The 17,768-nt window shown below is 37.2% G+C and overlaps 1 protein-coding gene across 6 annotated transcripts in view; it reads right to left on the minus strand.

The window, feature by feature from the left end:
• Positions 1-17,768, minus strand: part of KIF25 (kinesin family member 25) — a 40,807-nt gene that overhangs the window by 17,283 nt on the left and 5,756 nt on the right. For 4 of the 6 annotated variants that reach the window (XM_053974564.1, XM_053974563.1, XM_053974568.1 and 1 more), the window contains 6 exons: positions 16,577-16,715; positions 11,551-11,654; positions 10,261-10,343; positions 8,671-8,713; positions 5,481-5,548; positions 443-517 (listed from right to left, as the gene is read on the minus strand). In XM_053974564.1, coding sequence (XP_053830539.1) covers positions 443-517; positions 5,481-5,548; positions 8,671-8,713; positions 10,261-10,343; positions 11,551-11,654; positions 16,577-16,715 — 512 coding nt within the window. Of the gene's footprint in view, positions 1-442; positions 518-5,480; positions 5,549-8,670; positions 8,714-10,260; positions 10,344-11,550; positions 11,655-15,725; positions 15,996-16,576; positions 16,716-17,107; positions 17,190-17,768 lie in introns of those variants that run through there. The other 2 variants (XM_053974567.1, XM_053974569.1) reach the window with 2 other exon arrangements.

Raw genomic sequence — 17,768 nt, forward strand, 5'->3', positions numbered from 1 at the left:
AGGAATCGATTGTACCACCAACCAATGGTCCTGGCAGGCCATTTGCATTGAACACAACATTCACAGTGAACACACTGTTGGAAAATATGTATCATACAATGTCTGCAACTGGAAAAGTTATAAAACATAACCTAAAGAGTACAAAGAAAAAAGACAACATCTTCCATTAGAAGCATCAGTTGGACAGAAGCAGATCAGAAGAAAAAAATGGGATTTTTTTATTTTTACAAATTTGTCCGCTCTGTTAAATTTTGTAAACCATATTTTCACTGTTTATACAGAGAAACAGCATTCACTTGGTGCTGACTAGAAAGAAAACAGGAAAACGGAACTGCAAAGCCATACAATTTGACTAGATCACCATTATTAAGTATTTTTTTTAATTGATAGATTTCAGTAGATTATTGTGCTTTAGCTTTCTTATGGCAACCTTTTAACTTACCCATCCAGGAGAGATGTTAGCAAAGGGGCCACATCTGCAAATACTGCATCTTGAGACTCCAAATCATTGTAAACTCTGAGGAACAAAGTGCAATGATTAACCAAAGAAAAAATATAAATGTTGTAGTGAGAACACAGACCATAGAAACTGTAGGCCAGTGACATACAACTTGGGACCTGCTGACATTTATGTGTCACAGAACTGAAAATTTGAACTCCTAAGTTCTCACTCGCATTTTGGGAGCAGCTGTTGTGTGTTTTGGGGAGAACAACACATGGGTGTATGGGTGTACGCTTGTGGATTGAGCTCATCCTAAACCTTCTGCCTGCCCCTCTGGCACACAGAAATCTTTTTTTTAGGCTGTACTGGATCCCTGTAACTTTTTCACACCTACTAGAATGTGAAATGGCCCTGCTGCCTGGGATTCCTATGTATCGCTTTATGGAAGACAGTGGTCAGGTTGTATTGCCCTTTAGATGTGGGTAAAGTTTGGTGGGGGGAAGGGGGTGGAAAAGCTACAGAGACTGCAAACTTGCTGAGGACTTGTCTCAGAAGACTCAGTGGCACAGCAGAAATCAGAATGCTCCTGAAGGTAATGTTTAAGGATGCACTATCTTTGTGGGCAATATCAGCCTAAGGTATTTCCATCCCCCAGCCCTGATGAATTACCTACTCTGAAATCAACACTTCTCACTCAAGGGAAGACTTTCTTTTACATAATGATGTGGAATGCAGACCTTTTTAAACAGAATGGAAGACAATTAAATTGCATGAGTTATTCTACCTCTTAGAAAAGAGCAATGACTTTTCAATACTTGGGCCAATACAATGATGTCTGAAACAACTCCATATGTTTTTTTAATGCAAGGAGAAGAAAAAAAAAAAACATTTATCTTCAAAGAAATCTTTCCTCCAACCCTTTCAGGTTTGCACAACATAAAATCAAGACCTGAAAATAGGAAATCATCAGAGAGAGGAAATTCTGATCATAAAACATGGATATCCTAACTCATTAATTTCTTCTGTAGCACACCAAAAATGTATCCTCCCCAAGATTACAGTCTGCAGCACCCATTGTTTACACAAGATGAACAGAATCTAAAACATGAGTGTCATTACCCACAGTTAAATATTTGAGGTATGAATGTTTATCTTTTGAAAAAGTTTCCTTTTCTGGTATCTTTCTGTGGTGATTTTTTTTTGTCTAGCTCTGTTTTCCAATAGGTGATATATGCTCTTTATAGCTCACAGCAAAATGGCTAATTAGAAACAGGAATTTTGGTTACAAAGTGTAGTCACTTCTCTGTGTATACAGTACACCAGTACACTTCACTTAACAGTATCCCACAGACTGTACAGGATACTACAAGGTTAACTGAATAAAGACAAAGTGTGCTCTTCAGCATTTACTCTAGCCTCTTTGTATATCTGACTGTGATCTGTCTGGTACAGTCTATAGACTGCACAAATAGAGTTCTTGTATTCATGCTCTCCATAAATAAGATTATACACAGGGATCACTGATAAACAGATACAGGATTGGAGCCAATGCACTGAACTCAGCATTTTTCCTGACAACAGCCAGAGGAAGGAGCAAGAGACAATATGGTGGCCAGAAACACAATAATTCATCTCTGTGCTTCATCCTAATCCTTAAAAGCTGTATACTGGCCTCAAAACTGAAATATGAGTTGAATCTCTGTCTCAAAAAAAAAAAATTATTAGAATTAGCATTCAGTTTCTTTCTGCATCTTGCAAAATTCTTGGCCCAGAGAAACATCCTGTGGCAATGTGTTCCACAGACTAATTGTAAGCTGCATGAAAATGTACTCTCTTTAATCAGGAAAGGAGCACTTGTCTGGCTTGATAGAAAAATACTGCTTGTATTGCCATTCCACTGATGTGCCATCATAGTGCACTGAGAAACCAACAAATATGCACAAATATGTGGCACAGTTTGGACTGGGAGTCAGAGACTGAATACTCTGTCCCTGCTTTGCATGCACATGAGCATATGCTTCAGTAAACTTTGCACATCCAATCTGCAAGGTCAATATAAAAGAGCAAAAGCACTTCCAAACACTTTTCCCTGCTTCATCTATCATCTGCAGTTGATGAAATATTCATTAGCATGTAGTTCTCCATCTTAACCAACTAGGTCTCTAACTCAGTATGTATTGGATTTTTTTTTTTTTTTGCACATCAAAACATCACAGAGCTACATTGTAAATTTAAAAAAAAAAGAAAAAAAGAGAAAATACTAAGACAGACAAGATTAAAACATTCACAGTTGATGACTTTTGTTGCCTAAGAAAGCAAACACATTGCTACTGACCACAACCCCAGTCATTTGCACAGCAAAGTAGAATCACAGAATCAATTAGCATGGAAAAGACCTCGAAGGCCATGAAGTCCAACCTTTGACTGAACATCACCTTGCCAACTAACCCATATCAGTAGGTGTCACATCCAGCTGTTTCTTGAACACTTCCAGGGATGGTGACTCCACCACCTCCCTGGGCAGCCTGTTCCAGAGCTGAAGCACCCTTTCTGTGAAGAAAATCTTCTTGACATCCTACCTGAGCACAGGCTGGACACACACCTAAGCCCTAGTACAGCTTGAGGCCATTTCTTCCAAGTACAGCCACAGCTGGGGTCAGTACAGCTATGTCAGGGTCAGGCTCCGGTAGCTGATCCGAGGAAAGGCACATGATTCCACATTACAGTAACTAATCAAATATTTACTCAACTTCCTAAAGGGGTTTTACTGCCACTACTTAGCTGCTGTGGTTCAAATGCTATCCATACTGAAATAAAGTGGTTTAAAGTAGTCTTGAACTAGTTTATGCTACACTGTAACCACAGCCTTGGCTGAAGCATGGACACCCACTTCATTAGCTATCTGAAACCATGAAAGATGCTGCAAATCCAAAGAATCTCTTTCTAAAACCCCACGTATTTTTATCCAAATGATAGATTTGTCCCTGTGCACTGATTAATGTGAATTTCACATTGAAAATTCTGAGCTGCCTTTTTATTTTGCTAACTGATTTGCCAATAAAGTTATAAAAGCATAACATGTTGAAAGCTGGAATTTTCATCCTGAGCTGAAATCAAATATTTTGACATTTATTAGTTCCATAAAACATTGCTAAAAAAATAAACATTTTAGAGTTCATAAGAAACATATGCTTTTCTGTTTATAAAAAATAGCTGTACTGGGACACTAAAAAAACATTCCTGGAGAACTGCATTCTTTGGGGGATTTACATTTTTTTTAACCCTTTTCCTGATTACCAGCATCTACACCACATTTCCAGAATCACAGCACCTCTGGAGTAGTGTGTCAATACCATTAACTGTGCTGCTTTACAGAGTTGAATTCCAGCATTTTTCTGTGTTTACTTCAACTGGTATGGCTGGGTTTGGTACAGCTGAAGAGTGAAAGGAATTACTTTGAGTAGCTTAGCAACATGTGAAGAGGTCATGTACCCTAAGAGATCCCACATGCCTTGAATCAAAGACATCCTGTAACCTGTGGGATCAGTAAAACTTCCCCAAGGTCTGCATTATATCAGGATTTTTCAGGTGCTTGTTGGCCTGTATGACAGCAATCCCCATTCTACTGTGCATAGAAAACTGCAGCACTTTACAAGAACACCTTGGGTAAAAGGTCAACGACTAAGAATGTTTAGCAAACCTACAGGAATTTCAGCTGAACAGGCTCAGACATTAAGTTTAAACCAGGACAGATAATTCATGCTGGGTACGTCTGACTTTAAATCAAGTTTTGCCTTCAAGCAAGGAAGCATGAAATTGTCCTCCTGTATTCTGTTTCCAGAGGGTTTTGCATCATGGTTCAGGGTGGACAGCCTCCTGAGTAATTGCAATATACAGATTCAAAGTTTGCATTAGAAAGAGGCATTGGGGTAAAATTTTGTATTTCTTCATTTACAGAGTTCTCATTGTATTATTTAACTCTTCACTCCTGTTTTCAGAGGTCCAAGTCAGCAGTATTTCGAGAGAACAGAAGGCACCCTTCAGCCTGACTCCCAGCAGTTTTCTGTCTCATTGACAGAGATTGGCAGTGACTCCGGTGTCCCATTAAAACCCTTATCACAAATCCCCTTATCCGATTCAACTGTGTGGATTTTTGAGCATCTAATATGGCAAGCAGTCCCACTGTAGCCTTTCCTTTGGGGAGCACTGATTCCCTTGCCACTGCTCCGCCTTGCTGCCTCTGGTCAGGCTGTTTGAACATCAGCTCGTACAAGTGCTCAGTCCAGTTTCTGCCAAAGTCATGCTCTATGTCTAATGCTGAAATCTTGCAATCCACCTCAATTCATGGAACCACTGAATTGTCTGGGTTTTAAGGAACCTTTAAAGGTCACCTAATCCAACCCCCTGCGATGAGCAGCGAAATCAACTAGATCAGGTTGCTCAGAGTCCCATATCACCTGACCTCAGATGTTTCCAGGAATATGATATCTAGTCCCTCTCTGGGAAACCTATTCCAGTGTTTCACTGCATTCATTGTGAAAATATTCTTCTTTATATCTAGTCTCAATTGACCCTCTTTTAGTTTAAAACCATTACTGTTGCTCCTATTGTACCAGGCCCTACTAAAAAGTTTGGCCCCATTTTCTAATAAGCTCCCTTTAAGTACTAGAAGGCAAATAAGGCTTCCTTACCTTTAAAACATTCTGCTACATTGCAACATGTTGCAAGGGTCAGGACAGCTACTCATGTTGTGAAAAGAGTCAAGTAAGTCTCATACAGGTTTCAAACTTAGCCATATCAGTAGTGTTTACTGAGAGAGAAGACTGTTATCTATTCCCTGAAATGCATTATTCTGTCCTGGGAAAAACATAATTATTACACCAAAAAACCCCAAGAATTTTCATCCTGCCTGCCCTACTCAAAAATCCCAACCAAAAAGAGCATTACCCTCTATCTAATGTGTACTAAAAAGATTAGTCTTCACTACACAAATCTTCCAGCAATTCAGATTTCCAGATTGCTACACAGGACTACCCACCTCTCAAACTGAAAAGTCTTGTTTACTGAGGCATGACCAGGACGGCTACACTTGACAAGGACAGTTTCCTAAGAGAAAAAAGTAAATTTATCTATAGTTAATATCACAGGCACACACACAGAACCAAATATCCATCAATCTTAATGTATGAGGTCACAGCTTTAAGGACCAGGAACAAATTGGGTGGAAGCTCTCCAGCACACAAAATACTTCATCCAATTCAAAGAGATTTTCTAGCTTACTAACCTGTGGTTACATTACTGCATTTGATGGGAGTGCTGAAATTCCTAATGTGCTTCAGACAAGTGGGTTGCAGTGCTGAACTGGTGGCCTTCAAATAAGTATTGCCACAGACTGAAGTTATAAAGAGCTGAGCAAATAACAATCACATAACAGTATGTCCAGCGTGCAAAAGGCTAATAAACATCACATTTCTTCCTTTGAATTTATGAGTATTTCTACCTCTTTGGAGAGGAGAAATGTATAATTATCAAACTAATGATGACAAAGCAATTACTCCACAGAATGAGCTGTTATCCACACCAGTACTGGTAAATTTAGCTGAGTACAGATGTCAGTACAACACTGCTACTAAATGGCCTGACACAAAAATTCTAATAGGATCAGTAACCAACAGGCTCTGGAGGAAGGAAAAAGGAAAAAAACTGAAAAATATATAGAATGACGGAATAAATGTCTGATTCAGATATCTAATTTACTTACAGACAAGCTTTCTCTAAGGTGAGAAATAAGAGAAAAAAACCTCTATTTGCCTAACATAGAAACAAAAGAGTTGACTGTTAACAGGCAGTAGTTTCATATGAGCATTTGTAACGACCACATCCAGCCATGCTTTGAATATCTCTAAAGATGGAGATCCATACCCTCTCTGGGCAACCTGTGCCAGTGTTTGACTACCTTCACAGCTTCTTCTCATGTTTTGGCTGAATTTCCTGTATTTTAGATTGCACTCATTCCCCCTTGGGCTGTCACCACTAAAAAGAGTCTGTGCATTCAGTACCTCCTCATCTGCTCATTTCCTCAGGTATTGACAATACCAGCACTGTTCAGTGTCCTAATCTGTGTGGAGTGGTTCAACCTGATATGTGGTGTGCACTCACTCTCCACAGTTATTGCACAACAAGCTTCAGAAGAAAGGCTCAGACAGTTGTTAATGTTATGTTGAGGAGCTGAGCATACACAGGACAGCAAAAAGAAAACTTAAAAAATCTTTAAGTAACTCAAAACCTGAAATGCAATACTATTCTGGTACACCTAATAAAATCTTAAGTCTTTTTTAGACTTAAAATCAGAATCAAGTTTCTCTAGAGAAGATGAACAATATGTTAGAAAAAAAACATGCGCCTTAAGAATGATAGGAATTTCCAAACAAACAAACAAAAAAAACCCATTCAGAGACTAAATGGAAGTCATGTAGTTCCATGGATCTGCTTTCTAGCACAATCATTGCAAATAACTGCCTGGTTATGCTACACACAAAGTATTTTCAGGAAAAAAATCGGGAGAGACAGTCATGATTTAGAAAGCAAAACTAATAAACTCAGTCTTGCTTCACCTTGATCTAAAATTTCCTTTAAATCATTATCTGGGAAATGGTTAACTTGTTTCCAGAAATACAATCTTTGACTGTGTTGCAACTAAAATCTCAATACAAGTCAAGCCCCATATTTTAATCTGAAAATTGCACATTTATCCTAGCCACTAGCATAACATCTTCAGTTGTTAACAACAAAGTAAACAGGCAATAAACATTATTTTCCTTTACTTTTATAAGATTAGTCTAAATTGACTGTTTTTTCTAAGGAGGATTCTTGCAACAATTTTTGTTTTCCTTAAAGAAAAATAAATTCATATTAAGAAACTAACAAAGACTTCAGGTGTTTGATCAAAACTGGAAAGTATTTTAACTAAATAAATGTCCAGGCATACCAATAAAACATTTGAAGTCTATTTTGTGTTTTCCAAAACCAGGAAGTTAGCATTTTGCAAATTTCATTTCTCAATCCTGTGCTTATATTTATATTCCTGAAATATTTAATAAGATTATCATATAGAAGGTCACTCTTTCATACAAACTAAAACTCATCAATTGGCATAAGTAAGCCAACACTGCCTTGCCTGCAAACATGTCAATACTGTAATACATCAGATATCTATATGAAATAATCCAAAACCCAAATATGCCTAATTTCATCCTTATGCAATAAAATTTAACAGGTCAGAAATGGCTGCAGTATTTTATAGTACAATAAATGTGTCAGGATATCCAGAATACTATGTCTACCATTACAGATCCCTGTTTTTTATCTCCTGATATATTTACTTTCTTCATCTCTTTATGAGCTCCATTAGTTACCTAATTGCACACATATAGATACAGATATATATATATATATATAATTATCCATATTATGCAAGTAAGATCTGCCTAATGAAACTATAATTTGGGAGATTTAAATGCATAACATACTGTAGGTCACTTCAGCAATATTTTAAGCACTACACTCTAAAAGAGAATTTGGCTCATCACCATGTAAGTAACAGTGAGCAGCCAACTAAGAACTACAGCAGCTATGAAAATTAAAACCCAAGTTAATACTTTGACCTTAGCTCACACTCCTGTGCCTTTTTAAATTTTATATCTTGGTAATGGCCTCAGTTAATGCTGGAATGTCATTTGGATTTGCAACCTCAATGACCGTTCCTCCTCCGATGGATCTAAGCCAGGATACTTTAACATGCTTGACTGCAGCACCACATAGGCTGCTGTGGTTCACGAGGTATCAGATTTCTGTCCTAATGCATTAGCTGTGTTGCAATAGTAAAATCTGAAAAAAAACTGACATAATTTTAGAAATAGCTACAGCACATACAGGTGGCTCAAAGGGACTGACAGCAGTAAGTCGGCAGCAGTTTGACTGTTGCAAACATTCAACCTCCGGTAAAAGGATGGTTGCCCCAGCAGAAGCTCCAAGCTATTACCACTACAGAGAGTCAGGACAAAAATAGCACAAACCACCTGCTATTGCAGCCACAGGTAATCAAATCTGAGCACCACCTGGTCTTGTTGTTTTGTTTTTTTTTTTTAAACTCGTGATTCTCACACCCCTTTTGTTTCTTCTTCTAGTATCTATGAATGTGCTGTTGAATTCCACCATCAAATACTCACATCATCAGCTGCATATGCCACTTTTTCTGAAAAGTTTCTTTGCCTGTAAGGGAAGAAAAAGCATCAATAGGGGAAGAAGAGGTACCTTTCAAACCATAAATGTTCCACTTGGCTGAGAAAAAACAATGTTTAAAGTGTCTGTGAACTACACACTGTCTGAAGAGTACCTTTCAGAATTGCCAGTATTATTATACCCTATATACATACTAACACCACAGTTAATTTTGAGTAAAGAACAAATTAAAGTGCAATCAAGCAAAATAATTTGCTTTAGAAAAGACATTTAGAACAAACCAAATTAAGATGAATGCACATGCAGGCCATTCTATTATTTTGCGATTATTGCATGAGCTTGTAAGAAGAGGCTTTCACTTTAGAAAATTAAAGTGAAAAACACCCTCTTTTCAGGTCTTTGTCTCTGATCTTGAATCCATGATTAGTCCAAACACTGACTGGGATTACTGACGTGTATAAATCTATTTATGTGTGCAAGTTTTTGGAGAATCAGTCCAAATACAGATAAGTTTTATTTAAATTACTTTTTGATACATTAAGAAAAGTTACCCTTGACAATTTTGTTTGTCTTTGTTTGCCTTGACAGTTTGTTTGGCCCAGTCCATCCTGTTTTACACTGCAAGTCAGCACCTGATTGCACTATTTCATACTGCAACAAAAAAAGTGAGTGGGTTCGTTCCCAGGTGTACAAAGCACAGGTTAATGCAAGTTTCAACTTCAAGCTTATTGAAATATCTTGTCTGTTTTAATTAAAACAATGTCAAAAATAACAGTCTTTTTCTTTTTAAGATTTGCCAAAAATTAATAAACTTTAAAACACTGAATGTTCTCTTTTAGAATTACCAAGCAGTAAAAGTATAAGAAAGCCCAAAATCAGCTATTTACTGATAAAGCAAACTATAATGTTGCTGGTTTCTAGCCACCCACCTAGTTTTCCCCTTCTTTCTTTCCTTCTTTGTATACACTTCAATCCCTACTTTCTTTCATGTTAGTCATCTATGGAGAATTCAGCCTGTTGAGCAGATACTTGCATCTAATCCCTCTTTTCCTTTTGGATCTTGGAATGTTTTGACACGTCAGTTACAGTAAACATTTTATAAATTAGGGATGCAGAGCCAAATTAGACTGAAATAGAATTACCAATGTTTGTGGTGACAGCCAGTGTGTTCTATAGCATTACAAAACAATTGTAATGCTGAGTGTGTGTCCCTACCCACGACTTTTGGCAGCTCTCACATTACTGCATCCCAGAATTTGTACAGGGTAGTGAATATATGCTAAACTGATTGCAGCTGTGTTACTTCTGCCAAGCCAAGGATAATCCTGGCTTGGCAGAACAACTATGGCTTTCTATTGAGATAGACATACTTTTAGGCAGGGGGATGAGATTGGCTAGAGCCAATTTAGCAGGAGAAAGAAAACAGCAATTAGTTTTTATGATACCATCATTGTCTCCCCACACACATAAAACCAGAAAAATCAAGGACACAGTTGTTCTCATATAAACATAACTATTGTTTTCTCTGTATTTGAATTATGAGTCAGATAGGCTCTAACACAATCAAAACAAATTACCTGTCTTGTGAATGTCCAGCAGCATCATCAAAAGGTAGCAACGGTCGAATCCTGCAGTGGACTCTGATATTTCCTCTCAGTTCCTGAGATAAGAATATTAAGCTGTATTTAACACAAGTTACTGGAGAGGATAAATACACTGAAATTTGTCAAACAGATATGAACATGTTTAAGGAAGCCAGTGTTTAACACATCATAGCCCTAGACTCTGTGGGGAAAAAATAGAATCAGTATAATTTGTCTCAGTAAGGTAGGACAAAGTATTTGAGGAAGTATGAACTCTTCAGAGCACTAGAATTGTATAGCCCTCTCTAGGTCATACGGACAAAAAAAAAACTCCCTCTAAACCATTTTCCCCTTCTTCCTTATATGAGCTTTTTCAGACACCTGTATTAACTCAACAGACAACATTACACACTCCATTTCTCTTCCACCAGTCCTGAGGAAGATGTGGAATATAAAATATGTTGTATATTTTCCTCTCTGCTGTGTTCCTACATGATTAAAAAGCCAGTAGCTGATTTTTCACTGTAGACCATTTTAGACCTGTTTATCTCTTCCATTTTGCTGGTGATCAGTTCTTCTCATTTTGTATGACTGAACACAGCTTCCCTGTGAGGATTATTGACCACTGATATTAACACCCCATTGCTCTGGGGAATATCCTTTCAGTAAACTGCAACACAAGGCAAAATTTAAAAGGTAAGTACTTTTTAACAAAGAGATTAATTGTCTCAGGTAGAAAAACTTTTTAAAAATTTGTCTGAAGAAGGCTTGTGTTTCTAAAAATCAGGTCCTGATTCAGGAAACACAAAACTAGTCATTTGTGGGGAGGGGGGGAAGAGTAAATTTAAAGTACAAATAGGAAAAAATTAATCCCAAATGAACCATCACTAATAGCTGAACAGGATACAGCTTGAGATATTCTGAAAAATAAAAGATGACTACTTTTCAATATCAAGTTAATAATTTTAAGAATTTTAAAACTATTTCAGAAGCTGCAAATTTAGAGAAAAGGATAAAGAAACTCAACTTTTGTCCACTACTCAAAATGGATGATACTCCTTGGAGCAATAGGTCACATGAGAGCATTTGGAAGATTGTGTGTAGAAAGAAAGGAGTGGGGTTTATTATAAGAAAAATGTGCCTCAGCAAATAGATACATCATATATAGACAGCTGGGGCAAGTGATATATCCATGTGAAGTATATTCTTTACTTATATTGGTGAGGAAATTATGGAAATAATTTCAACAAAATAAGCCAATGTTCTGTTATTAAACATACTTACAATTAAGCTGTTATGTAGAGCCTTCCTCTTCTGCTTTTCTTTCTCATATCTCTCTGTCACCTCTTGTAGAGACTGCTCAAGATCAAAAGCTTTTATCTGAAACACTAGAAGAAAGCAGTTTCAGAGATATAAAAACTCCATGATGTTACAAAAGGAATTGTCCAGTAGCACCTCATGAAATATAAGCACAAATCCTCTCAACTTCTACCAAATTTCAATTAGAAGGCTTAGTTTCTGATTTACTAGACAGTTGTGAAAAATCCCATCATAGTTCTTGCTATGTGAAGCTACAAATTATTACCACAACTATACATGTGAAGTTTTGAAAAGCAATCAATAATGTAAGATATTTAAAGGCAACTCAAATGTGTCAGTTTAGTCAGAGTGATGTTACCTGCCAACAAAGCTTGAAACCTACATTTGAAGCACCCTGCTGCTGGATGGGGCTGTCACTTGCAAGGCTCATACCACAGCTGCACTTATTAGGCTCACGTGGGCTAACTTTACAAGAAGTTCACCTGTCATTTACCCTCAGCCTCACTTACAGCTACTAATCCTTTACAACAGTTGTAATGCTCCCCTTTAAGATAGGTCCATCACTCCATGAGGAATTCATAGGAAAGATGGATCATTTGAACCCTAGGTGGTCTCTTTCACCAATCTGAGAAGACTTGTATGGGTCATTATAAAAGCCTTCTAACTTTACAAATGGTTTTATTTCAGCCCAATTACATTAACACTGAGCAGGCCTATAACAAACATGCAGCCCAGAAGACACATTATGCGACTGTAAGCTTGTGTAAAAAGCAAGCTTTTAGGAACCCCAGTGGGAAATCAATATCCCCAGCAATTAGTGAGCAGTTTGGAAATGTAGAGTATCAAGAAGTCAAAACCAGGGTCTCAGAGCTGAATTAGCTGGATGGCCACCAGCCTCAGTATGTGCTACCTTGCAGAGCAAGGAACAGACTTAGTATCTCAGCATGGTCACACATAAAATTTAATCTCTCTGGTTTAGACTAAAAATCAGATAAGTTCAAGAGACATTTGTGTACTCTAGAGATTTCTCAGATCTCTTTTTTCTAATACCCATTCCATTCACCTCTAGCTCACAGTGTTCCTCCACAAGTGCATACATGCAGGAGAAGCATGACATTAATAGCTGGGAAATCAATGTCTAGAAGGTTCACTATGAAAAATCCTTCTTTTACATCCAGCAAAAGAGTATCCAGTGGAGTAACACGAGCATGCTTTGGTTTGGAGAATCCCATGCAAATATGTTACCATAAATTTTCAGAAGGGCTGCTTACAGTCACTGACACCTAATTATACTGTAAATTTTAAAACACAATGTTAGACTCCATTGATTACATAAGTAATATTCCATTTATTATTTAAGTAACTTCCACAATAAGTATCTTCATTTACATATTTGTGTACACACACTTTGAGTTCCCTAAGTCTCTGAAATAAGCAGTAAGGTAAAGCAATAGATGCTTTACCTTACTGCTTATTAGGAAACTTTTTTTCTTTCAGGACTGCAATAATGGAAGGTAAAGCATCTATTGCTTTACCTTCCATTATTCCAGTCCTGAAAGAAAAAAAGTTTCCTAATGCATAAATTATTTCTGAACTTCTATTTTTTTTTTCTGAAAGTAGAGTTATGCAGTTTAGAAGTATAGTTAGAAGTTATGCAGTTTAGAAGTATAGTTTAGAAGTTAGTTAGTATAGTTCAGAAGTTATGCACATTTAGAAGTATAAACACTCATTTAACATTTTCCTAGTTTTCTGCTTGGCATCAGATGCAAGCTATACAGGAGTTTACATTTTTATCCTTAAACTAGGGGTATACATTGGATACATCTCTTTTAATAACACACTCTTCATTAGGCAAGAGAAGTAGTCACCACATGAATGCAGCCATTACAGACATCCCTTCTCCCCATCCTTTGCCCATGTCATTGATTGATATGGAAATTTTCTGAGAGCTAGGAATGCCAACAATTTTTCTGTTTAAATGTTACCGATCACAGTAGCATCAGTCTAACAGCTGTGATGTCTTGCAGCCATATACAGGACTGTAACCCTTACAGTCCCCTTCCTTCAATTGACAGTCCCAAAGCTTTTTATTCCCTCCCTTCAGTGCTGCACCAGACGTTCTGCTGTGCTCACACAACTGCTTCCTCAGTCACACAAAGGTCTAAAAGCAATCCTTCCTTCTGAGCAAATTCTATCCTGGCTCAGCTCCCTGATCTGTTCTGTGTGTGGTTTCAGAAAGTTACACAAACATAACAGAAAGGTCCATAACAGAGACGTGAAAAACAGGAGCAGCATAACCTAGCACAGCCACAGCACATCTGAGATATGGATGTGTAGCAGTCCCCATAGTTCCCTGGGGTTTTTAATGTTTCTTGCCAGTCTAGAGTCCATTTTTTAAAAGAAGAGCAATCTAATAATGCCATCTAGGACAAGCAGCTGTGATGCAATAGACTTAATACCAAAACTTCTTTTGAATTCAGCTGTATTTTATATTCCACATTGTAACATTATTTTTTGCATGGCCTGTTGCAATAGGTCAAAGGGTAATGGTTTTAAACTAAAAGAGGGTCGACTTACATCAGCTATAAGAAAGGCAGTTTTTACAGCACGGGTGGTGAAACAGTGAACAGGTTGTGCAAAGAGGTGGTGGATTCCCCATCCCTGGAAACATCCAAGGTCAGGTCGAATGGGCCTCTGAGAACCTGATCTAGTTGAAGATGTCCCTACTCACTGCAAGGGGAATGAAAATAGATGACCTTTCCAGATCTCTTCCAAACCATTCTATGGACTATTTTTTGGGCTGCTACAATATTTCTGTTACTGAATCCAAGGTCCTGCTCCTACTTCCCTACTCCATGCTAAGGGAGAAGCTCTCAAAAGGCAGCTGAGCTGGTGAAAATCACCTGTGGAGTTGAGGATAAAAGATGATGGTAGTTCACATTCCACCAATACGAGCCATTAGCACAGTGCAGAGCTCAACTTTCTCCAGCAAAAGCAAAGAACATAGGTGGTAGCACATGGACAAAATGGGAAAGTTCCTTTTCTAATCTTCTCCAGCCCAGAGAGAAAGTGTCCCAGAATTGCAAATCATATCTAAGTCACTAGGCTTTTAAGTCACCACAATTTCCTCTTTCTGATAATATCTGCATGGTGAACCAATCTAAAAACTAATCTTAAATTTTAATGAATTCCTACCTTTCCAAAAATCTGCTGAATTACTGCATCTGTCTCAGTAGTATCATTTGCAGTTTGGTGGCCAATATTTTTAGCAAAAATTATATCAGCTTTATCCCTGAGGGAAACAGATCTATAACAATTCTCTCCTATGAATTGCTACTGCTTAAATTCAGTGGGAAAGGTGGCAGTAGCCTGGTTTTCAGATTGTGAATAAATATTTCTAAGCAAAGGACTACACAGTTATTATAAGAAAGTTTTATAGTTTGTTACATGTTAACTACAACCTTGAAATTTACCTACTCAAATGCTTCTTCTGTAATTTTCTCCCTTGTTTTCAATCTCTATTTTAAGATTAAACTGGTAATATATACTGTCTCCAGAATATATACTTAGGGCTTTCTGTCTACAAAAGATTACATGTAATTTAAGGATGGTAATTGCAATGGTCATATTTAACCTTAACAATAGAATCTCCATCTAAAACACTTGACAGACAACTGAAAACCAGCCAAATCCACCAAAGTGGATGCTAATTTTGTTACAGTTGGGGAAGCTTCTCCTGCTTATGATTTCAAAGAACAATGCACCAGGAAGTGCAAATTGAGAACAGTCAATGCAATTTTGCCAGGCCTCCAAAGGAATACTTATTATTAATTTACACCACAATAGCTCAAGTGCCAAACTTAATCTCATATCTGTCATTTAGCCCCCTGCTTCCATAACAGAAAAGTTCACTTTTTAGATAAAGTTAATTTTCAACTTTGGGATTTTTTCCTTGAAGGAGCATTTTCTCTATAAGAATAATACAGTAATAAATTTTATTTATAACTTAGTACTTGACATACAGGAATAAGTTCTGTAACACCCATCATCAAGAGTGCTGTTTGTTGCTATTGACATGAGGAGTCCCATCGGAACCAAATCATTCCCAAAATGAAATAATTCAAGGAAAGAAAACATACCTTTTAAATGGTGACACGTGGATTTCAGAGCATCAGAAAGGGCTTCTGATTGTAAATTTGTGTATTTGTTGTAGTTCAACAGGTTGCTACGCATCAAACAATTTAAGCATTGCATGTGTCATGTGATTGTCAGGCCTGGTAGGAGCTTCGCCAGAATCAAGGATATTGAAAGCATGTGCAGAGATCCACACCATGGGATCCAGGTGTAGGACCAATGCACTTAATCCTCAGGGATGAGGGCAGAGTGTACCACTGCACTGGCTCTCTTTCCTATGTATACATGAACAGGGACGTGCCTGAATTCCAGAACAGCAATTCATGTGCTGTTAGTATCTACAGTCCAGCAAATGCAACTGGTTTTTGATTTTGAAGTAAATTTTTTTTATAAATACACAGAAATATTAAAAATTGACTCTATCCTAATTTCAGGCAGTCTTTTCAGAAACCTCTGAAATAAGCCAAGTCCTTTTCTGGTACAGTCAAAAGCAGACAAATTTCAGCTTTATAAAGTAATGCATTCTTTATTTGGCTCTTCTAAAATAGCCAAGATAACAAGCCTGAGAATTTCAGTTTAAAAATGTTACAGCTGAGCCAACTCAGCAGCAGTCTAATAGCAGCTGCAATCCACACAAAAGACAAATTCAAATTATCAGTCATAACCTCTGCAGACTTATTTGTACTTCTTCTAATGCTGCAGAACTTCTTGACGATTTAATGTCAAACAAGAAACAAATGCTACAATTTCAGTGACACATTTCTCAAAAATCAAGCTCAACCTTTTAACATTGGTAACATCGAACAATTACATTGTTGATGTTACATGTTTGAAATCTAAGTGCAATGAGCCTTACTTTGCATTGCTTCATTCTGCAGCTGTATCCCCTGGACTGCTGCCAAAACTTGGTAAAGACAAGTCTTGCTTTGACGTTGAAAGTCTTTTGAAAGCTCAAGAGCAAATGAATGAAGGCTCTTCAGGTCCTGCTTAAGCCTCTTCTCAGCAAGAAGAAAAATATGTTATAAAGACACAGAACCAGCAGTTAAGAAGAACTAATATAACAACCCAAATTATTATGGTGAGACATCACAGGCAGGAAGAGCCCTCTACTTGATGGAAGGAAGCCTTTGAGAGAATATCTTTCAGTATGTTTAGAGAAGGATCCTGCAAAACATTTAGCAATGTAATTTCCTAAAAATTTCAGCAAGACTTTATGGATCCTTATAATTTTATCATACCTATTTTGACTGTAACACAGCTTCAGGTATAACCAAGTCTCTTTGTTATTTCATCAGACAAAAATAAGTGTGAGCATGTGTGGGCTCTGTCCACTTTTAAGTCATACCCAGAATTAGCAATGAAAAATTGTGATCCATATATCCCTTACTTTCATTTTCCACACTTTGATCAGAAGGTATTTGCTAGGATTCACTCGAGGCATTTCTTGTATAGGCTAGTTCTATGTCTTCCTATGAGAACAGATGTTATTTTGAAAAAAAACAGAAAGTGATGTTGTTCAGATAAGTATTTGTATTATGCATGTAATTCAGTGTAATATACATGATGAGACTTTAAATTGTTTGTAAGATCAGCCTATATTCACTTACAAGTCCATTTAAATAAAAACAAATTTACCTGATTTTAGGATTAGTAAAGTTCCTGACATCTAAGTCCTGAAATGGACATGTAAAGCCATCTCTGAGGTGAACTTAGCAATACCTTATATCACAGAAACACTGTGATATTTCATTGTCAGCCTGTGTTACAAGGTGTTATATATTCTGTGACATTTTATTTTTCTCTGGTACTGACCTGGAATAAATTAATTAGTTTCAATGATAAATAGGCAATCTAAACTAAAGGGACAAAATAATTGCATTTCTCACTCTCAAAAGCCATACAATGTAAATGGGAAGGAGTATCTTTTTGTTATTATGGGTATAGGATGGCTGTTCATCTAGACTTTTATTTAGAGAGCTTTTCTCCCTCCTAGTATTCATTGACATCTGATAGTTTACTACCTCAGTCCACTGGTATTGCATCACAAG

Source organism: Vidua macroura, chromosome 3 (assembly GCF_024509145.1).
Source record: "Vidua macroura isolate BioBank_ID:100142 chromosome 3, ASM2450914v1, whole genome shotgun sequence".
Lineage (NCBI taxonomy): Eukaryota > Metazoa > Chordata > Aves > Passeriformes > Viduidae > Vidua > Vidua macroura.